The following is a 24003-nucleotide window of genomic DNA, read 5'->3' as shown; positions in this document are numbered from 1 at the left end:
CGACCAGGAAATAAGGAAGAACACTGTCTGGATTGTTGGTCATTCATATGTGAAGCGAGCAGAATGTGTCTTCCTGTCAGGTGACAAGAAGAAAAGGGCGGCACAACTAGGGTTGGACATCAAGTTCTTTGGCAGAGGGGGGTTATGTCTTCACGAGTTTAGGGGATTCTTCCAAGGGCTGTTAGCACGCCAGCAGTCTCCACCGTCAGTGGTGATACTTCACCTTGGGGAGAATGATTTGGCAACACTGGGCAGGCGCATTCTGATTGAGGAGATTATCTCAACGGCGGGTTGGATGGCTAGGATCTGCCCCGGGTGCACACTAGTATGGTCACAACTCATACCTCGATTAAAGTGGCGGGGGGGACATTCGGTCAGGGCGTTGAATCACTCGGTAAAGAGGATCAACACACGGTTGGATAGGTTGTTTCGGACCCCCTTGTTACAGTCAATACCTCATGGGTGCATCTGGTGTCACAAGTATTACTTGAAGGACGGGGTGCATTTGACAGAGGAGGGTAATGTCCTTTGGTCTGACAATATCTGGGCCTGGCTAGAGGGGTTTGAAAGGAGGAGGGTGTCCTTAGGCAGGGGCTAGAGGGGGAGGCCAGATCGTCGGTTAACAATGCTGGCCTGTGGCGGTAAGGTCATTATCGGTGAGCACATATTTGAGGTCTGAGGGGGCGGGCATCATCCTATGGAGGTTCCCGCCCAGGGGGAGGGGCCTGCGGGCCACTCCCAGAACTCCAGGGGCAAGGTAATAGGCAAAGGAGCGCGGGTAGGAGTAGTTCACGCTTTCCTTAGGCTGGTAGCCACCCCGCGCGCGTGGACTCATGACGATACCCGGCGCAGAGTAAGGGCCCTCCTTTAGTGGGTAAATGGAGTTTGGGGCGTAGACCGGGCAACTCCCGGGGTAACACTGCGCATGCGCACTTCTAGGGGGGAGGCGCAGCTTGTAGGACCTGACACCGGTAGTGACCCTGCCATATGGCCAGAAATGTACAAAAATCAAGTTTAGGATGTTTAGTTTAAGCTAGGAACAACATGTATTAGAGTTTTGTTAAGGTCAGGCTCTCAAACTTGTTGATAAGAATTGTATAATTAAATGTCCTGCTGATTTTTGTATTCATTGTTGATTATGCAATTAAAACCTTTTTTAATTTCATACTTTAATAAATACGGCCGGGCGACTAGCGCCCGCCTTCCAAAAAGTAAAACACGTCTCGTGTCCACGTTCCTGGGTGTTGGGTGCCGGATTGGGGGGGAGGCGGCAGCTAGTCGCGGACCATGTGAGCTTTTTCATGGCTTAATAAGGTCCAGTCCATGCACCGCAGAGGCCTCCATTTATCCGATACAAAGAATGGAGCTCAATGACGCAATCACTGTGAATCACTGTCAAATATGCGAATTGCACAATGTTCCAGTTCCTGGAACTTTTATCTTCTTCTGTTTTATCTATTGTGGCTAAGTGAACTCCATGAAGGCAGAATTGACATTTAAACTGTGTATATAGCCTGTGAGTTTGAGATATAATCTCTCTACTTGCTTTAGACTAATCCCAACAGGTTAGTACAAATATCTTCCAGGCTTCTTCTGGGCTAAAACTGCATACCATTGATACATAGCCATTAAATCACTTTCTAACAAACAAATACGATAAAGGGGAGCCATCAGTATATCGCAATTAAGAGATCCTTTAAATCTAAGAACTAAAAAATATATATACCGGCTCAGGTGGTTTTGAAATTCTCCTCATTCATTTATTTCACAACAATGCCTTTTCACACCGTTTGCAGTGGGCACACTATTCTTTAGATGAAATGAGCGAAATAACCTGTTCCATGCAGGTATCGTTATTGTCTAGTTTTATATGGATACCTATTATCTAGATACACCGATGAAATCATGCTAAACTTATTGTCATTTGACATATCAGTTTAGAAATCCTGTTAGGATGGCAGAGGCTCGTGTTTTAGTGGTATGCAGGTGCCCCACATTTTCCTATTTGGTTTCAGACAGTGTCTCTTTTTACATGGTCATCCCCATTTTGTATGGACAGATGCTGCTGTTAATTTAACCTCTACTCACTGGGACAATGCTGCCCAGTCCCCAGTAAATCTGCCTTGCCCCTTAAACATGGTAAAAGTGTCTAATTTCTAATTGGCATATTCAGCTTTCCAGGAATACCTTAAATATGATGCTGAAAATACATCAATGGCATGAAAAAGTAAAATGTCAACTGTGGACTGCAGCACATGTTGTGCTTTCCACTAGATTGACAAGGAAAGAATGGATTCAAGCCTACATGTGCAGCCTGACTCCTGCAGCTTTTAAACATTCAGGCAAACCTGTCAAAATAACCCTTTTTTGACAGCAAATACAACACCCTAGGTGGACCTTGTAGCACACAAAGTAGGGTACCTAGTATTTAAAAATGGTTCTGGCATGTACCTACATTCATGCACCTTTGGTTCAGGAACTGCTACTGGCATAATTCAAACACTATGTGTAATGTTTATTATAAATCCAATTCAGTGGTGAAGTCAGATTTGTAATGAATATTTAGGAACAGGGACTTAAAAAAGTTAGACTTTATCTGCCTGAACCTCCGGTAGGCTAATTACCATTAGTCTGCCAGAAGCTGACTCATTTGAGTGCTTCTCCTTAATGAGGTGTCAAAACTACTCCCAAACCAGAAAGAATGGCTAAGGCCTATGGACAGGAAGATGTGGGTTTGAGATCTGAGACTCCTAACAGCTGAGGAAGGAGAGCTGGAGAAGGTCCAAGAACTTCATTTACTTGAAAGGGACCAGGGTGATGCCTGTCAATTCTTAGTTACGTGTAAAATCAGACCTGGATGAAGAGAAGCATTTTGTTCCACGATACTCTCAGTAGCCAGCTTGGCACCAGCCTAGTGGGAGGAGGAGCTGGTCCCACAACAAGTTGGGAGTAGTTGAGGAGCCGGGGACTACTCATTTCCCTAAAAACATCCCTGGCTGGCCCAGCAGCCGCATCTCCAAGGGCAGAAAAATAAAACAAAATAAAAGTGGCACCTCACCTACAGTTCATCAGAGCATATCTGAATCTGTGAAAGAACAGAAGAGGACTGGGCCTACACTCTGTGACCTGTGTGGATAACTAAAAGGCTGGTCCAGCTTCACTTGTGCCCAGGACTGAAAAGTGGACTCCAAGGGTCAGTTGGGCGACTTCTTATATGGCTATGGGGACATAACAAGCTACAGGAGCCCTTTTTCCTGGAGAGTCCAGCTGACCAGTAGCAACTGAACTGAATCCTACTGGTGGCATCAACTGGTGTGAGTCCTGGCCCTAAGTGATGTCACTGAGGTCTTAGGAGCTTTAGAAGTGGTAAAGAGGAGTTACCCGACAAAGTCTGAAAAGTTAGGGCTTGGAAAATGTTTGAACTTCCAAGGCTTTTGAAGCAAAGGTGAGACTTTCCTTGCTCCAAATGTGTCCTATTGAGGGTAGTCTTTGCCGATCCAGCTTCAGGCTTGCCTTACTGGATGATTTTCAGCTCTATAAAAAAGACGTATGTCCGAATGCAGAAATCTTGAGCAGGTGAAGGTGCAAAGAGTATCAGTCCGACGTGAGGATTTTTGCAGTTCCGAAACTGGAATTTTCCCACTCTGAGCTTTTCCTGCCAAACCAACAGCTTAACTGGAACCTCATCTTATGGCTATCTGGCTTCGAGAGGACTTCATAGTATACATCCTGCAACCTTGCCCCACAGGAGGATTTCATTTTTCATTTCCGAAACTAAGTCACAAAGTAAAATCTTGGACATTGATGACCCACTTGGTTATCCGACGAATGCCCCACTGCAGTCAGCCTGAAATTATGCCTAAGTCAAGTTAACCGCAAACAGTGACTTCTAATGGACAATTCAATTTTAATTAATGCTTTTTTACTTACATTTTTAAAAATTCATATATCTGGTTCCCATTATTTGAGTTTTGTCATTTTGGTGTCATTGTGCTCATTAAATTTGTCTCTATGTTTAGAAACCGCTTGTGGGATTTGTATTGTAATGTGATTTGACTTTCTAAATCTTTTGTTACTGCTAAACACTTTACACATTTTCCTAAGTCAAGCCGGCCTGCCCTGTACCATCTCTATCAGGGCATTGAGCCTATGTTTAAATTACTGAACCCTGACAGGTTTGTGGCCGTATTCCTTGTGGTGGGCTCACATCCACGTCAATTAATAACCCACTTTATTTATTACAGTATCAATGTGTACAACTGAATCCCTGAAGAAGTCTGAAGAAAGAAGTGTATGTTGACTTACAAACAAGGACTGATGTGATGAACATACTGTGCATTAATGAATGCAAATAGCAGAACTGATTGGATGAAACAACACAGTATGAGTGTAAACAAAAATGCTATATACACGGCCGAAAATAAGGACTGATGATAAGATACTTTATGCTATCAAATTCAAAGTGAAATATTAACTGGACAAACTAAACAGATATGTCATTATAAAGAGTTTTATGTACACACTAGAATGAGTCTGCTATTTTCACTATAAAGGGATTCTTATCTAGTAACGTATTGTGGTGTCCAACCCTTAATGATAAATGTTTAATGAGTTCTCTGTCTATATATTTCCTGGCTGTCATCTACGGTTAACATAAGCTTTCCAACTAATATTGAACTCCGTCATTGCAGATGTGCAGTTCACTTGCTCACAATTGCCAGATTATATAGACTACGTATTACCACTTGTAGGGAGTACATTCTAATAATTGACTGGGAAGCAAACTCTCACGGTCGCAAGTGGATATGAACACTCACCACTGGACTTTGGATGAATGCTCTTACCTTTGTCGGCAGGGCGCGAACACGCACTATTACCTGCAGGATGTGCACACTCACCCTCTTCCCAAGGAGATCAGGAGTGGCTTTTGCAATCCCACCAGAACCTGGAAAGCTTTGTTCATGTTACTATAGGTGAAATTCTCTGCAGCATCCCCAATTACCACGCAGTTTGGGTTCGTCTTATCAATCCGATCAAACTCTGGAATGAGATCTGCAAAGAAAGGAATACAAAGCGTGGTGATTGTGCCAATGACCCAGACTACTGCAAGTACTTCCACCCCAATCATTTGTCTTCATTTAATGCCTCCACTCTTCTACTTACTCCACTATCTTCCAGTCTGCATACTCTTTCAGACATCATCTCCAACTCTCCTTGTACTTCACTTGCTCCTTAAGGTACTCTGCCTCAACACCTTTTCACATACTCGGCTTACTCCTGCCTTTACTCCACATACTCTTTAAGGTATTCCACCCTCCCTCACTTACAGCTACTATGCCCAGTCATCGTAGTATTTCGCCCACTCCTCCACATATTCTGCCCACACTTCTCCAGATACTCTGCTCAGTCCTTCAGGCACTCCACCTACTCTTACAGGTACTCCACTCTTCCAATCCTGCATACTTTTCCTGGAACTAATGCCAGTCCTTGTAGTACCTCACCCACTCCTGTTTACTCTCACTGCACTTCTGAAGGTACTCTGCTCCTTCCTCCGGGCACTCCGTCTACTTTACACACTTTTTTCTTCCTTGAACTCCTTCCGAACCCCTGACAGCTCTTGTATGTATATCCCACCCACTAAATGCTCTGTTCGGATTTTCACCAACTTTACCCAGTAATCTAGTCCCATGTTTTATTCACCAACATACAGAAAATGTATCCTAAGTGTAACAGTTATACATATTCTCAACCAACAGTTACAGAAGTCCCATTTACTCGTGGATTGCGGAAACAGGGCCAGAAATGACAGAAATTGAAATATAGTACAAGCCTCCAAAGAGGACTTGAGCGAGTTTTGCCTTTGCTTTACATGTCCACCATGAGAAACTCCTTAAGCACTGCGTAGAGTTTACAATGGGTGCGCTCTGTTGTATACTGTAAGTGGATTCTTGGGTTGTGAGTTAAGGCAGTGCAGATATTTAGAAGCAAAATCCATTAGATACTATATCAGTCCTCTCCCCCAACATGTTCTCCTCGATTCAAGACAAATGTGAAATCAGCTCTGACATTAGAATGTAGGAGAGATACTCTATAAATGAAAGCATCAAGATGTCTAAGAAAAGTTGAGTTCACCAATCTCCAGTAGCAATTACAAGGAGAAAGCATAGCCAAATCCCAAATCAGTTAAAACTTGACCCACGGAAATACTGTGGAGGAGATGATGCCTCAGCCTGAGGTGATTTCAGTCCACTGAAGTAAGCCGAAAGCAGGTCCAGTCAAATACAGGGATGGCAACTGATAAAATATAAAACTAAGCTGCTCCCAGAACACTATAAATGATGATCCAAAAAAATAATTGAACTCAGGGAAGATGTATTGAAAACAGCCTTTAAAACTTGAAAAACACCAACTGGTACTACTAAAATAGAGTCAACTGAAGCTGGTACAAGAACAGCAATTACAGATAAAATACCTGTTCGTTGCATCCGAGACGAAAGGGAAAAACCTCTAAACAGCGTCAACGGTAGAGCGAGTCAATGGAGAAAAAGATGTCCAATCTTAGCAAGTGAAAAGAAAGGTAATCAAATATACAGAGATCCAAAACACTCCTTCCCCGTGGAATGAACAAAAAAGTAGCGGATCAAAGCAGTCAGTGTTTCCTAGTACTGGTTGGTCGCTGTTTACCACTGCTGTCCCAGTGCTCCAGAGACCACTGGGCGCCAGCGGGATAACCAGGTTACTTCCTGTATGTAAGTGACTATCCAAGGCCAGTAAGTTGAGAGGTCACGTCTTGTGCCAGGAGGTGGTAGGTGGCTTTGAACAAACCCAGATGTACTCCAAAAGCAATCACACTCAGTGAAATCAATGTTAAGTCACAGGCACATCTTAGAAAAATAACAGGCCTTTTATTTAGAGGTAGGAAAGCAGGTTAATTCAATTAATAAACAGCATACAATCAGATGTCCCAATATCACCTTCAGGGGCTGAGATCTGGTGAGAAAAACCATTGTTGCATGTATAAATTCCTACAGTACTGAGGCCCTTGGGCCCTGCAACCAATGTTTCCGTGTGGGAAAGGGTTTGTGTGTGTGTGTGTCCTCGTTAGTCTTTGTGAACACTCCGGTTTCCCAAGGGCTCACTTTATGTAGCCAGTCAATAAGCAAAGAGGGGGGTGGGAGGGTCATACAGAATCCTACAATGTATCAATTCAGAGCTGATTAGAGTTTACTTTTGTCTTTGTTTACATTTTGTAAAATCCCGGTTTCCCCATTGAGCGCGCTTCATTGTGTACATAGTCCAACACAAAAAGTACCAACAGGCAGGCAGACTTTTTTGAGAGTTTACTGATAATTTGATGGCGCACAACACATTGCGTTTATTTTACTGGGAGTTAAGTGCAAACAACAGCAACACGCCATAAATCCATACGGTGAGCGGACTGCACCCTTGTTTACAGATGCTAAAAAAGATATTAGTATCAGTGAGACAGTCAGTCAACCACTCAAAATAATATAAGTACTATGCAGAGCACTTGTTTGAAAAATTTAAATACGAACACATTTTTATTGATATGAGTGAGCATTCAATACTGAGGTTTGTTCATTAAGTATAGCGATCAATCAGATTTGGTACCTCTGGGATTCCCCTAAGTATGTGTTTACAATAAACAATCAGAACGTTTTTTGGTAGCTACATCACCAATGTTGGCACTGAAGCACATCATTTTTAATTCACATTTTAACTCACTTTTGAGCTGGAGCTATGATGTGAGCACGCCTGGCACCTGAAAGATCTAGAGGAAGCAAAGCAGAAGCAACAGGCACTGCCAGGGAGTTTTGGTTATAGTTATTCGGGTGTATGTCTCTTCCCATAACAGCTTTTCAAAGCATTCAAAGTCACATTTCTAATCCTATAACAGGTATTTCAGTAGGTAAGTCTGTTGGCCAAGGATCTTCTTAAGAAGAGAAACTCAATGGATTGGAGTTTAAATGTAGTTTGATTTGAGAAAAAAAGACCTTTATATGATCTGAACTAGGACCGGCCAACCCAATAGGAAAATTATTTTGAGTGGAAATGGCAGGTGGACTCACTAATTTAATGTGCAGTTTCTTTGCGCGGGGGCCTTACTCTCAACAGAGGAAAAATGCACTCTGTGTTTTTTGCACCAAAGTTCAGAATAGTTGTGCAAGACCATCTTTTCCAATTTGACTTGGTTAAACCACCATGAATTTTTCTTGGCATGATGGCAATGAAATACAAATATTTTAGCTTTTAAACCTTTAACCACTAGCTTGTTTACTGATCTGCATTCTTCAAGTGTCTATAGAGCCCACTGCAGGTCTATACCTGTCCGGTTCAACAAAATAGTGTTGTTGGCGTACTGCAGAACTAACAGATGTGTCGGTCCAAGTTCTCAGGGAAAAATTCACCTCTTGTATAACCCTAAGCCATGGTCAGTTGTTTAGAAGTTAAAAAAGCGAATATGCACCCTTACTTTAAGAATAGGGCCTGATTTATATCTCTGTGGATGGGTTACTCCGTCAAAACTGTGACGGATAACCCGTCAGACAAAATATAATTCCAATTATATCCTATAGGATTTATATTTCAGCGGATGGGTTATCTGCTACCATTGCGATGAAGTAACCCATCTGCCGAGATCTAAATCAGGCCCTTAGTTGGTATAAATCCCATTCAAGAGGGATGAATTTCCAGACAACTTAACTCAGACCCAAGTATAGGTGTGCCAAGGGTGAATGAAGTGAAGCAAGCTGTAGGGAATGCCACTGTCATTTTTTTTCCATATTAAACCCTGTCTATACTGAGGAAGGCTGCTCCATAGTGTTGAAGATATGCACACGGAATGGCCTTTGCACTGCTAAAGGGATGATCTACCTAAATTGAGAGTGCCAAAATATTGTGGCTGGTGGAACTGTGGCAAAATACTGAATGAGGATATGTCAAAAGCTTGTCTCTTATGGCTCATTCCACCAGCTCCCCATGTAGAATACTGGCAAATGATTTCTCTTCACTGACTAGCCACACAACAAGGCGATAGATTCCGTAGCAGATTTGAATCAAATTCTTCATTGGAACAAGGAGGGAGGCGGAACCTTGCCAAGATTCTGGGACTTCAGAGGAATTTACACATGTATATAAAAGAGGACCGTTGACCTCCGTTGCCTCCTATGAGTGATAATCTGAGGTAAAGCATTTAACCTTGAAGTACCTTCCACGACATGGGTAACATGAAATGAAATGAAATGAAAAATTGCACTTCTATAGCGCGTAACTACCCGGAGGCCTCGCAGCGCTTTAACTGATTACTGTGGCGGGCAAAGGGTTCGTCAACACGCTTTTGCGAACAGATGGGTTTTCAGAGCCTTTCTGAAGGACATCCGGTTATTGTTCTCTCGAAGGGACAGAGGGAGAGAATTCCAAAGTTTGGCAGCGGAATGAGAGAAGGAGCGACCGCCCCATCGGGCTTTGTTAATTTTAGTTGTGGTTGCCAGATGTAATGAGCTAGATCGAAAAGCTCTAGACAGGGCAAAGGGCACCACCAAGGGAAACAGGATAGCAGGGCCTGTGCGGTGGAAAGATTTGTGCAAGATGCACATGGCCTTGAACTGTGCTCTAGCGGCTACTGGGAGCCAGTGAAGTTCTTTCAAAGCTTTCTTAGCTGACTGCCAGCGGGGAATGTTATACAATAGTCGAGCGGCACAGTTTTGCGTGACTTGAAGCCTGTTAGTCACAGCTGCCGGGGCTCCCATGTATAGGGCATTTCCATAATCCAGGCGGGAGAGTATCAGGGCCTGAACCATGACCCTCCTCGCCTGGAATGGAAGCAGAGGGAGCACTTTGCGAAGCATTTTCATTAGCCCAACACAAGTAGAGGCTGTTTTGGTGGCTTGGACTGAAAAGTCAAGCGCTTTATCAAGCCAGATTCCAAGGCTCTTTATATGGGGTTTGGGAGGGGGAGGAGGACCGAGACATGTAGGCCAGATAGATGCTAGGGCAGTCGGGGAAGGACTACCCAGCAACATAATCTCTGTCTTCTTCCCGTTGAGTTTGAGGCAAGAGGCCTGCATCCACTTGGCGACCGCCTCTAGACAGGGACCTAAGGTGTTAGACGTCCCCTCAGAGTGGTCCAAAGAGACCACTAATTGGGTGTCGTCGGCGTAGGTGACAATACGCACACCAAAGGGAAGGACTATCTTTTCTAGAGGTCGCATATAAGCATTAAAAAGGGTGGGGCTTAGAGAGGAGCCCTGGGGGACCCCACAGTTAAGTGGATGCTTTGGGGAGACTGCCTCGCCTTCAAACACCTGGAAGAATCGCTCATCCAGGAAGGAGGTCAGCCATTCCAGGGCCGCACCCGACACGCCCAAGCCATTCAATCGATGTAATAATGTGGCATGGTTGACCGTGTCGAACGCGGCACTGAGATCGAGTAATATGATGGCTGCTTTTGCATCTGCAACATATTCACCTCTTGCAATGCTCGATTAGCAGATTACCTTTCTATATGACTAATCTTGTAGTGTAGGGGAAAAGGTTGACTAATGAATATTTTGGGATCACAGAACAGGGAGTCTTTGGAAAAAGCTAGGAGGGGGCCTGAAAGAGCACTAAGATCATTTGGATTCCTCATTCTAGGAGTGTGCACATTCCTGTCACCCAGAATTATAAACCTATAATTTATATGCTCCAAAAGAAGGGTCGAACAGAAAACAAACCCTGAGAGATACCAAACCTGTATATGAAAAGGTTCACACTAGTAAGTTGCCATTTATAAAAATGTAAATACTGCAAACCGTCAAGGCACAAAATAGCCCGTTCCAAAACAATATATTTTGGTAACAATAATCCACTTGAATTAGTTTGTTCTAACATACACACTCTCTCTCTCCCCATGGCATCAAAAAGAAATCAGCAAAAATGTTAAAAATAAAAAATGGTGGCTAGGCTGCATTCATTAGTTATATACCTATGGGGCCAAATTCATAAAAAAGGGGAGGGGGAGAGGAGCCCCCCTAAACAAGCCATTAAATGCCCCGGGGACCCCACCCCCTAAGGCCAGTTCAGTAACTATGTCCCGGAGTGGGGGCATCAACTTTGAAAATGCTCCCACCTGCTGGGAGCTGACTTTCCATCCATTTCCCTGCCCGCACTGAAGCCGGCAGCAAAACATATCAAAATATTGCTCCCACCTAGAGGGAGCTGCTACCTCCGGCCGTGATTAATGCCGGCTCCCGCTGCATGCGGGGAGCCGGCCGGGGGCTGTGGGGGCCTTGGAGCTCCGCCATTGGGTGGTCTGATGGGTTTCTCTTTCTCCACTTTTGTATATCATAGAGAGACACACAAGAGACACATTTCATGCCACTGTAGTTTCTTCTTTAGCCTCATACTACTAGACCACTAGTATCCATGTTTGTTATCAGTATAGTTGGATTGGGGGATAGGATACTAGAGGGTTGGTAATCTCACTTCCCCTTGGACTCTTTATTAAAGTTTATGTTTATAGGCCTTGGAGCTCCCCCTGCAGCCCCCAATGGCTATATGGTGGGTGCTTTAGTTGGGCACAAGGGCACCCTCCTTTAAGTGTGAGCACCCTGGGGAAGGCGTCCCTGGAGCTGATAACGGCTCAGAAAGGGGGACCGTGTGTTGCCCTTCCCCTTTATTTAAATAAGTGGCCCCGTGGGATGAGGTCCCCAGGGCCGATAACGACTCGGGGAGGCGGGCCGTACGGCTCCTATATTTTCAGAAATAGCCCTGGGGGATGGGGTGCCCAGGGCCTAACAAGGCTTGAGGAGGGGGCTGCATGAACCTCTCCCCTTTATTGAAATAAGTGGCCTAAGGGAAAGGGGTCCCTGGCCGATAATGGCTCAGGGAAGGGGGGCCTTGTGGCCCACTCCCCTTTCATTCAAAAAAAGGACCTAAGATTCCAAGGCCTATGGCTAACACCTCCGCCGCACACAGCCAGAGGCTGTGCGCAGTGGGGGTTGGCTGCCTTTACTGGGTTGCCAACTGGGCCTGGCCTGTAGCATAGCCCCCACTGCACAGCACAGGTTGGGTGTATGTGAGGGGTTGGGCACAGGGCCTTGCCCAAGGCCAGGCCCTGCAGCCAAACTTCTGTGTGCACAGCCTAAGGCCATGTGCGGCAGGGGGTTGCATTTACTTATGGTAATTAAATATTACTTTATGTAAATAAAAACAAAAAACTAGAAATTCACTTAAAGTAACATTATAACTGGTGAATATGTCAGTGACAGCATTACCGTTTTGAACTAAAAAAAAAACAAAGAAATTCACCAGTGATAGTTAGTCCCTGCCAAGCACTGTTTATGACCTCACATATTACATCACTCATGACACGTTCTACGACATCATTTATGACTTCACTGAGAGTTCTTGATTATTACAGGCCATTACACATCAGACCTGGACCTTTATGAGGAACTGTATGGGATGCGAGCAGCTACTGACCCCCTCCTGCCCTCATACCCCAGCAAGGGAAAAGAAGTCAAGGCTCCCCCCTAGCTGAGGTAAAAGAAGAAACCCTGAGCTGCTGTCATTTCATGTCTCCTCAACCCTTCTGGGCTAAGAAGAAAAGTACCCCGTAACATTTACCACCTGCGTTAGGCAGGTGGTAAGTGTCTGTGGATTTGGGCTATTATTTTCTCTTGCTAAAAATAAAACACAACAACTCGAGAAGCATGAAGTTCAACTAACGTTTAATGCAAAATAGCAAACAACACAGCAAAATGTCAAGGACAACTGTCACTTCAATTGGCCAGTGGTATCACCGGAAAAAGGTCAGTAGGAGCAAACAGCTAAAATTAATAGACAATCAAACTAGTATATATAGGTTTTCTCTCAAAACAAGTCAATGAAGCTTACTCATGTGACAGATAACCGTTACTTTCAGTGAAAACGTATCTGATGTGTTGGTCGAATGATCTTTCCCCAAGGAAGCGCTGAACAGTTTTGAGAGGAAGACATCATTTATACACACAATACTGCTTCTTATTATTCTCACAAACTCCTGCTTCTACTTGCCAGGTTTGAAACCGAGGTTACGCTCATAAACAATCTTCAATGTACAACCTTGAGCCCTATAGTTAATACTACATACATTAGGGGATATATGTGTGGTTATTATCACAACATTATATGAGAATATATTAGCAAACAAGATGTTAATTTTATTAGTGTTGTGAAAGACATTCTTATAGTCAGCAGCCTTGGCTCTTGTTTAAAGAAAATACTTCTGAGAAGTCACAACCACATTTCATTGACGTCACAGCATCTGAAAGGGCGTGCTTTTAAAGAATGAATAGACTTGATGTCGTGCAAGCAATTTGTTAGTTTTGGAATGTGAAAGAAATGATTGTAACTTGCTCTACAGGATGAGGCGCAGCCCATGTTATAAGCTGTTGTACTGACTGTGCTAAAAAGAAACATCTCCCTGCAAAATACAAATATGAATGGACCCTGGTTTGATATATTACCAGATTACCAGCAGTTCCTCTTTGCTTCAATTTGCTCTCCTGTTCTCTGTCATGTCCTCCCTTTTTAATCAATCCTCTAATCTATTTTCCTACCATACAAATTTCGAAAGGTGGGAAATCTAAGTTTCAGCTGCTACAAAAAGGCATTTCTCTACGGCTCTGCCTGCAAGGTATTTTTTTAAATGTATCAATGTGTAACAGCCTTTGTGCTCACAAAACAATGAACAAGCCCTCTTATTAAGCAGTTTAAAAAAAAATAAGTGTGGGGGTACCTTTCTAATTCTTAGTGCTCATACACTGTATACTCTAACCCTAGACAGGAACCCAAGTCAAAGACCTCAGAACTAACAGAGCCAACCACCTATAACCCAACCCAGCACCCAACACGCTCCCATAGCATTGCTTTGCCTCTAGAGACAGCCTAAGAGTCTTCCAGATGTTTCTTTTTTCCTTCCACTCTTCATTTGCAACTTGGAATCCTCTTCCCATGTAACCTTTTTAATTATGTCCCCATCTTGATGGTTCACTTCATTCACCTATTGTCATCTAATTAGATGCATTTTTACAGCAATGGCTTGCTAGATGTGATCAATAGACATAACTGAACATCAAGATCAAGGCAACTACAAATAAGCACTGGCAAAGCCAATAGGTCTGGAGCTGGCTTTGGCAATTCTTGTTTTGTTCTGTCATGGTTTTTGCAAAACTTTATTATTGGGGAAGCTGCTGGACCCTAATCAATCAATAAAAAATAAACATAAAGGAAAAAGTATTATTTTTGGTCTGCAAGAAGCACGCATTATTATAGTAGTACCTGGCACCAAAGAGAACTACTTTGTGTGTGTATGTACTCCTAGTGAAAAAGCAGCATGCTGAAACTTACAGTGAAGTAAGCCAATGGCTGAAGGGTGCTGACCCATGGCCCCATGAAGCATGATGGAGAGAGTGGAAGAAAAATGGGAATGACAACCACAAACTAATGAATTAAGTATAACTGAAAACCCCCCTACAACTAACTATGCTATACACATAATTGTAGTGAAATCTAAAGGTCTTGCCTAACATCAGACACAAGCCAATAGATCTGGCTTTGGTTACTAGCCTCACACCTTTGTTAAAGCTTTTTGTGAATTATCTATAAATCTTTATTACAAACAGATCAAGAGGGTTGAAAAGATGGATAAATAGAAAGACGTGCAAAGACAGAGAGGTTGTACGGTTAGATTGTGCTGTATAGCTAGCTACACTGTCAGGCATAGAGATGGATAGACACAGATAGACAAATAGACTGTTACCTAGAAAGGGATTGTTACATAGCTAGATAGAGAGGGTTGCATATGCAGAGAAGGTTGCAAATATGGATAGATGGATGGATGGAGTTGCTCAGAGAGATATGGATAGATATGGTTGACAAGATGAATAAAAATAGATAGGGCTGCAAGGAGGTAGGTAGACAGGCAGACAGACAGATCGCTTGACAGACATACAAGCCGGCAGATAGACAGATATGTGACAGGCAGACTGAGAAGTAGGTAGATATATAGACAGACAGACAGCTAGGAAGACAGACAGACAGCTAGGAAGACAGACAGACAGATAGGGTTGCAAACTAGATAGATAGATAGATCCGAAAAATGGAATAAACAGCACAGCTTCACTTAGTACTAACACAGTTAAACGTACATCGGCATGACTTACAAGAGAACTGAAAGCAAACTAGAAAGCCATACAAGCAGGACAGACAGGCTAAATTGGTATACAAGTATACCCGTATTCCTGAATTAAAATACATACCAGCATGACATACAGGAATGCAGTCATTAAGTGTATAGTAAACAGAGGATACGTTTATAAAGAACAGTTGCAAAATGACAGAATCTGGGATGCCCTGAAATTGGAGTAGTCTGATGCCACAAGGCCACTCCAAAATTAATTTTCAACAGCTTTAGCAGGAGACAGGAACTGATCATCTGGAATGTGCCCTGTGCTCATATCAAAAGTGTCCTGCTTCTACATCAGGATTTTAAAACAAAAGAAACACTAAAGTAATAATAATATCTTAAAAAACACTGCCACTGAAGGGAACTATCTTGCATGCGCATGTTTCTTGTGAAAGAGCAAAATGCAGTCCCTCATAGTGAAGTTAGTCTGTGATGTATTCCTATAGGTTCTGTATCGATCCCCCTGTTCCTGACCCTATTCTGGTTAACAAGTTAACTAGCAGCCATCCCATGAGGCAGAAAACCCCCATGATGCAGAAACCGTTATCTGATTAAGCCACACTACGGCACAGGAACGTGTTATCTGATTAGGTCATAACGCTTGCCATCTAATTAGACAAGCGATATTCCTCCAGCCCCTGATAAGGCATACGGAGTTCTCAAAACAAATCAAACCTATGACAACCTGGGAAAAACCCTGCGGCCATTGTTTTGATTTCACCGAGAACTTCAGCAAAAGAATGTGCTAACGACTAAGTCGTATGACATCCTTATTGACGTATCTATGTCCATCCTTACGTCAATCTCGGCACCTTAAAGGTATAAATATTACCGATATTGCCCTATGCAAACACACGCGGTGGTGACGAGATCGGAGCAGCCAGACTTGCCGAAGCCCAGAGCAGAGCAGACCCCGCTGGCGCAGCCCCGCCTTCCTGACGCGCTGAAAACGAGACGCTGCTTTCTCCTGCCGAGAAATCCAGCTCCGGCGCTTCCGAGCAGCCCTCGCAGGCAGCTTGGAATATCGAGACCAGAGACGAGAGATACCATCCCTCATTCATCCTAAATTCCAGGTACAGAACTGAATAACCCCTCGCAGAGAATTCTTGAGTCAGTCACTTGGCAAAACAAACTTAACTTACACTGTTACTTTCTATTCCCGCCCACGTATTAGGCTTAGGTCAGGTACACTGGGGTAGGCGTAGTTAGAAACACCAGTTGAGTACGATTAGTCAAATGTGTATGTATATATATATTTTATCCATTTTAAACCAGCATATGGCTTAGAAACCATATCAATGTTTTTACAGTATTATTTTATACTTCTGCTTTTATTGTATGCACTTTACTTAACCATAAGTATTGCGATAATATCGATCCATTTCTCTTGTACGAGAAAAGAGACTGATCAATAAATACCATCTTTTATTGAACACGCCCGTCTCTTCCTTTTCTCTACAATCTGGTGAGACTAAGAATGCACGTACTGACTGAGTAAAATAAGTCGTCTTTTGTTTTCACACGACTCTAGAGATACACTCTTGATTAGGGGAGAGCAAAGTTGTCATGTTCTATGGTTGTCAGAAACTAAATCCCTTCTTGTCTATCCAGGGAGGTTCAACTCCTCCTTGCCTATTCGAGAAAGTTTCTAGTGAACTCTGAGCTAGCTGGCAAACCCAAAACTTTAAGTCTAATATCGACAGTAGTAGACCTAGTTAACGTCTGGTCTAGGCCTATACTATTGAAGGTATTATTCCAATGCGCAGAGCCTATTGGGATAATAGGAACTACACTACAAGTCAGTGGCTGATCCACTTCCCCACACTGGATGCTGGAGTGGGCTGAAGCCAAACGTGAATGGCACAACAATGGACTAATGGATGAAGAGAGCTGGCTTAAAGCCCTTCCAAATAAGTATATTATACAATTTTAGAACAATCAAATTGCCTTGGCTAAAGGCAGACCTAAAATGTGGACCAGCCAGGACAGTAAAATACAGCACCACAGCCCTAGATGAGGAATAACTGGGAAAAGAAATCGGGACATCTGAGCTAAGACTCATCTTGAGTGAGAGATTTCATTTAGGCACAGTTCTCAAAAGAACATCGCCTAGATTATCCCTTCTTTGCACTAGAAAAGTGAGTGAGCAACCCCCAACAATAGAAACATCTGTAGAGGCCAGGGATTTAGGTTGAAAATTAAAAAGCTTGGATTGCACACATTGAATTTCTCGTATTTGCTAGACACTGCAATTTAATATTGTTCATCAGGAGGCAAAAATAAGACACAAAGAAATATCTTCTTCGTCTCCAATAAAATCAAAACCTGAGAAGTTGGAAATTCCAGCACTGGAACATTTAATATGGTTGATAAGACCTATTAAGGCAACATTTTCATCATCCAGAATGAGGTGGCTACATTGTGCATGCATGTTACCTATTTATCCATATAAATAAATAAATAATGTTGCCTACATTAATACTGATATATAGCGTGACTTAAAATTGTGTTTTTTTAAGAACAGTAACAAACAGTATAACCTCTGGATGTTCGAGTTGCCACAGGAAGGAGAGGACGTTTAATCATTTGGGTGTTTTCTGCACTTAAATTGTCTAAATTTTACTAGTAAGGCAAAAAGCTGCTCAATGATTATCAATGAATGGAAATGCAGTTTATCACAATATTCTAAAGGTGGGCCGCCAGAGCACATTTCTCAAATATTAAAAGAAGTGAGACTTAATACTAATTTTTTTACCTGAAAACTCTCCTATTAAAATTCACTACGAGTCGGCAAAGGAGAAAGTAGCTGTCAGAAAAGAGTTTCAAAGTTCATGTCCTAGACTAAAGTCTTCGGGATATATGTATTGGCTTTTTGGTCAGTTATAAAGGTTAATTTCGACAATCTAATCAAAACATTTGAGAGTCTTAATGCCTTTCAAAGATATTTTGATTGGAACCACTTATTAACCGCATGCGTGCGGGCGGAATTCCGCCCGTACGCTGAGATTTTCTAAAGCGCATGTTACGTGACGAGCTGGGCTCGTCATCAGCGTGCGAAGAGGCTACGCCATGATGAGCCCAGTTCGTCATCAGCGTAGAAGGGGTTAAGCATATTTATGTTTTATTCTGTTTCTTTTATTTGCCAGTTAATGTGACTTTGTGTCTTAAATTTACATATTATATTCAATTTCTCCAGGAACTGATTCATTATTGTACAGAGTTGTCCTTATTCGTAGATTATGGGCATACTTGAATGCTTTTGCACTTAGTGATGGCTTTGGAGATGGAGGTTAATGTTGGATGCTTGGATTGCCGTAGGATTTCTTAGACGTTTTGTGCAGTTTACTTAGACTCCTTTATCACATTTTGTGCTCTCTTTGGTATGGTTATGATGGCTGCTGGACCTGGCCTTTTTTGCCCAGATTTTTGCTTTCTGTTGCTGAACCCGTTGTTATTGGCCTTATGATTGTTTTCCCTGCTAACCAGTGATAAGGTCTTGTGCTCTCTACCTAAAACATGGTACCATTGGCATATATCTGATTGGTATGTGCAACTGATATGCAAGTGCCTAGTAAATGGTACTACATGTACGCAGGGACTGTAAATTTAATTCTACAAGTGAGTCTGCAGCACTCATTTTGTCACACACTAAAATAGCATTTTAAAATATGTCTCAGGCCTGCCACTGCTGTCTGTACTTCAGTTTTAAACTGGCATCTCCACCTAGTAGAATAAACCCTTTGCCAAGCCTAAATGTTCATTTTTAATAGTTATGTCACCCTTAAGGAACACCCTAATGGCTCATAGGGCAGGGTGCACTGTATTTGAAAGGTAGGGCATGTGCACTTATAATTGTTACATGTCCTAGCAGTGAAAAATTCCTAACATCATATTTCATGAAAGGTTGATCTCTCCCATTAACTATCACTGGGTTACCTTATTACATTTAATAAATGATAACTGTGGATTGGGAGCAGATAGAAATATGTTGTTTACACTCAAATACAATGAAATTGAAAGCACGCCTTAATGGAAACACCGGATATTAAGTCACACTTCTGAAAATGCCACTTTTAGAAAATTGGCGTTTTCTTGTCTTAACCACTTATGCCTTCTACAGGTGTCCTTTATCACACTACTGTGAATGGCTGTGCTGTGGCACTTTGTGTATTCCTCTCGGACAGTGACACATCATTTTTTTTATTTATTTTTTATAAAAGTTTTTTTATTTTATGCAAGGAAAAAGACAGCATATACAAACCAAGTATTTCACAGTAGTGCAAAATAGTTACATAAATTCATCAAAAACAATCAGTAATAAAAAATATATCTTGACCCTTACACATTACAATTTCCTAAATCCATTCCGTAATGGGTGCCCATATCTTTACTCCCATATCCCTCCTCTTTATCCCTTTAGTTTTATAAATGGCCATTTCAGAATTATACATTGACAATAGTCTTTCGCGCCAACTAAAGAAAGAGGGGGGCTCGGGATTAATCCAATCTCTTGTGATACAAGCTCGTACCACAGCCATACAAATAAAAAGAAAACATGTCGTAGCTTTCGGTCTTGGTTGACCCACTGTTCCCGAGCTACAACCAATCAATACCATCTCAGCGGTTATACTAATCGAACGTCCCAAAATTACACCCCAAAAATATTCAATGTGCAAAAAAAATTCTGAAAGTTTAGGGCATTGAAAAAACATATGAACCGCATCAGCGGCAAATTGGCCACACCTGTTACATTTAGTCCCTGTTGTCATACTCCATTTAGAAACCTTCCTAGGGGTATAGTATAAATCATGTACGGACATAAAATATTGTGACCTCATCAGCCCCGTTATAAGAACTCGGTTGGCCAACATGATGAATTCAAGAATATTGATTTCTGGTATCCCAAGCTTATTGATACCACTTTAATTGACAATTTCCCAGATCATCCGGAAATTCCTGAGTCAAACAAGAGTAGAATAGGCCAATAGGTGTCTTTTTCGCCATATGTTCAATAAGAGGGATTTTATTCATTTGATGCTCTATTGATGGTCGTACACTCTGTAAAAAGCTGCAAATTTATAGATATTTAAAGAAATCATTTTTTGATAGAGCAAAATGAATTTGTAAATCATTAAACAAAACTAAGTGACCCTCTTTAAACAAATCCCCTAAACAGCAAATTCCTTTGGCTCCCCACCTAATAGCAACTTGATCCTGAAAAATATAAGGTAATAAATCAGGTGCGGTAAAAGGCATATATACATTTAATTTTGATACGCCCATATGTCGCCTAACTACTTTCCACACTACAAACGCGGCTTTTAGAATCTTAAATGTGGTCTTCTTGAAGTGGCTAGGTTCGACTACCTTCACAAAACATCCTTTCATCTCTTCTCCCAAAACTAACTCGTAGATTGATGGAGTATTACAAAAAGGGATCCGGGCTTTATCCCCAATTATGAGTGGACTAATGGGTTGTAGAGACGATATAGTAGAATAGAAAGTACGGAATATTCCACCCACCATACTCTTTGGGGAGAATCATCTTTTTATGGGCTCTGCGTTGCCGTTTGTACCCCCACAAAAATCTGGAGGCTATCCTCTCTAATTTTTTAAAACAAGCTAGAGGAAATTCAATGGGTATTGTACGGAACATATATAAAAATTTGGGTAAGATCAACATCTTTAGTACGTTCGCTCTGCCATATAACGACAAATGAAGGTGATCTAATCTTTCTAGTGTCACATTAACTTTAGCCACTGCCGGATTTATATTTAACTCTGGGATATTAGAGACTGGGAGTGAGATCTTGATTCCCAGATATGTGACTTCTGGCACAGTTGATATATTAATGGGCAGGGTACCTCCAACAAACAAAATCTGAGTTTTGGATAGATTCAGCTTATACCCTGAAAAAGACCCGAACTGTGCTGCTAAATCATTAATAGTTGGAAGCGCAGTTTCGATATCTGTTGTGACTACCACAATATCGTCTGCATAGGCTAGGGCTCCATAATCTATATGGGCTAAGTGAATTGGTTTTATGTTCGCTGCAAAATGTAAACGATTTACAAAAGGATCGATACAGATAGCGAAAAGTAAAGGTGAGTACGGACAACCTTGTCGCATGCCAAGAGTGATTGAAAACGAAGAGGATATTTGACCATTCAGACGAATAGACGCAGAAGGGGAGCGATACATAGTTTTTAAAGCTGTTAGAATACCTGGACCAAATCCCTTTTTAGTTAAGATGTCCCACATATATGCCCAGGCGACCCTGTCGAATGCTTTCTCAGCATCCAACAGGGTTACCCCAATCGAGGAGCCAGTTGCCTGAGCCCAATCCAAAAATTTAATCAGACGGCGAATATGATCAGCTGTATCACGTGCGGGGATAAACCTGTGTTGAAATTTTGAGACAAGTGGCGTAATAATTCTAGAAATGCGTGAGGCTAAGATCTTGGAGTAAACCTTGCTATCCGCATTGATCAATAAGATGGGGCGAAATGAAGGCGGAAGTAATGGATGTTTATCTTTTTTGAGGAAAAGAACATTAGTTACTTACCTGTAAACTGTGGTTCTCCAGTATTGGTGTCTTTCATAGATTCACATGCTTGAATATTCCCCGTCGTCGAAGTGGGAGTCCCACGGTACATAAAATAGTAGTAATATATATATCTATATATATATATATATATATACATATATATATACATACATATAGAAAAATATATAATTATACATATACATATAAAATGTAATACATATAAAATATAGAAATAAAGTTAAAATTACCATAGAACTAAAAAGGCCCATAGAAGCCTTAAATGGAGAATTCACTTTAGTAACATATCAGAGTCATTATAATAGTCCACATTCTAGCCAATCAGGCAGCAGCACCCTCTAGAACCTTCTCCTCAGAAGCTCAGGCCCTCAGATTTTCGTAGCACCAAAGTGAGCCATAGTGCATGAGGAGAAGAGGGCCTCTGAGGGGAGGAAGGGTGGGTCGCATGTGAATCTATGAAAGACACCAATACTGGAGAACCACAGTTTACAGGTAACTAATGTTCTTCTCCAGTATTAGGGGTGTCTTTCATAGATTCACATGCTTGAATAAGAATAGAAAGCAGTAAACCAATACATGAGTCATAAAAGGCAGTGAAAACCAAAGTAAGTAAAGTCAGTGCACATATGAACTTAGCATACATTTAGACATATGGCAAAACCTTTTATGACAGAAGGCGGGAAGCAACAGAGGCTCACCTTAGTTGAAAAGATTTCGTAGCACTGCCTGTCCCGCAGCATCTGCTGCATCCGCTGAATCCAGACAGTAGTGCCTCGTAAACGTGTGTCTGCTCGACCACGTTGCAGCTCTGCAGATCTAGCGCAGAGGCACTCCAGCAAAGAGGGCGGTAGATGATGCCACAGCCCTTGTTGAGTGTGCTCGCACCGGAGCAGAAAGAGGCTTTCCACCCCGTTGATGGCAGAAGGAGATGGCAGAAGAAATCCATCTAGCAATGGATGGTTTAGTGACTTGTTGTCCTTTGCATATTCGGCCATAGGCCACGAAAAGCTGGTCTGATTTTCGAAAAGGAGCGGTGCGCTAAATGTAGAATTTCAGGCAACGGTTTAAATACAAGGAATGTAGAGAACGCTCACTAGGAGACTGAGGATTTGGGAAGAAAGTCTTGAGAATGACAGGCTCATTAAGATGGAAATCCGTAGGAACCTTGGGGATAAATTTTGGATTTGCACGCAAAGTAACAGCGCCCTTGGAGAATTGAAGAAATGGAGGTTGAATTGTGAATGCTTGAATGTCACTTACTCGCCTGGAGGATGTAAGCGCGAGTAGGAGAGCAACCTTCCACGTGGGGAATTTTAAGTCCGCTGAATGGATGGGCTCAAAAGGAGGTAGGAGGAGCTGAGATAAAACCAGATTCAGGCGCCAAGCAGGCAGCGGACGACGTATGGGCGGATACATTCGAAAGAGGTCCCTGAAGAACTGTCGGATGATTTGAGAGGTATACAGTGATGTGGAACCATCATGACGAAAGCGAGAAATCGCTGCCAGAAAGACTGTAAGAGTAGGAGGTTAAAGTCCTGACTTCGCTAGAGATAGTAAGTAAGTAAGTAAGTAAGTAAGTTTATTGGCATGGTTAATTAAATCCATTGCAAAAGGTTACACTATAAAATTCATAATCCGTGGTTAAAACATTTTAAGAATTAGAATAAAATACTGCATTGTGATAATACATGGTCAAATTACGGTATTTGGAGCAGTCAATGGGTCACGCGTGCTTGGATATCAAGGCAAGATTGTCTCTGCTTGTTTCGGTTAAGTTCCCGCCATAGCTCCTTGTCCACTTCCGGTAGCTGTTTCACACGCAGTCAGAGAAGAGACTTTAGCCCCATTTTTTTGTTCGGCCATCCTTAGATATTTTACCAGTCTGCAATTTAATTGGATGTTCGCTGGGTTAAAGCAGGCCAGCACTGCTTGCCTTCTGGTGCGGATCCCTTTCTGGTTGAATGAATCTTTTAGAAATTGAGACCGTACTTGACGCAGTTCTTCACATAGGCAAATTACGTGCAGAATGTCACCATTCTTGTTGTTACACAGTCTGCAGGCAGCTTGGCCTTTGGTCCTCAACCATGGTGGTAAATGTTGAGTACATGGAAGCATCCCCAGTCTGTACTTTAGGAAATTCATTTTTGTCACCCTCGAGTAAGGCTGATTGAAATATGGTTGTGGGGTGAGCGATTTGTACGAGCT

At 42.2% G+C, this 24003-nt stretch overlaps 1 protein-coding gene across 1 annotated transcript in view; it reads right to left on the bottom strand.

Annotated features, from left to right (window-relative positions):
• Positions 1-24003, bottom strand: part of LHPP (phospholysine phosphohistidine inorganic pyrophosphate phosphatase) — a 297450-nt gene that overhangs the window by 68374 nt on the left and 205073 nt on the right. Inside the window, exon 3 of the mRNA XM_078644023.1 lies at positions 4899-5052. Within this exon, the coding sequence (XP_078500149.1) occupies positions 4899-5052 (154 nt within the window). The remainder of the gene's footprint in view (positions 1-4898; positions 5053-24003) is intronic.

This window comes from Lissotriton helveticus, chromosome 5_1 (genome assembly GCF_964261635.1).
Source record: "Lissotriton helveticus chromosome 5_1, aLisHel1.1, whole genome shotgun sequence".
NCBI classification, from domain to species: Eukaryota; Metazoa; Chordata; class Amphibia; order Caudata; family Salamandridae; genus Lissotriton; species Lissotriton helveticus.
This window is presented reverse-complemented; position numbering and strand designations above follow the sequence as displayed.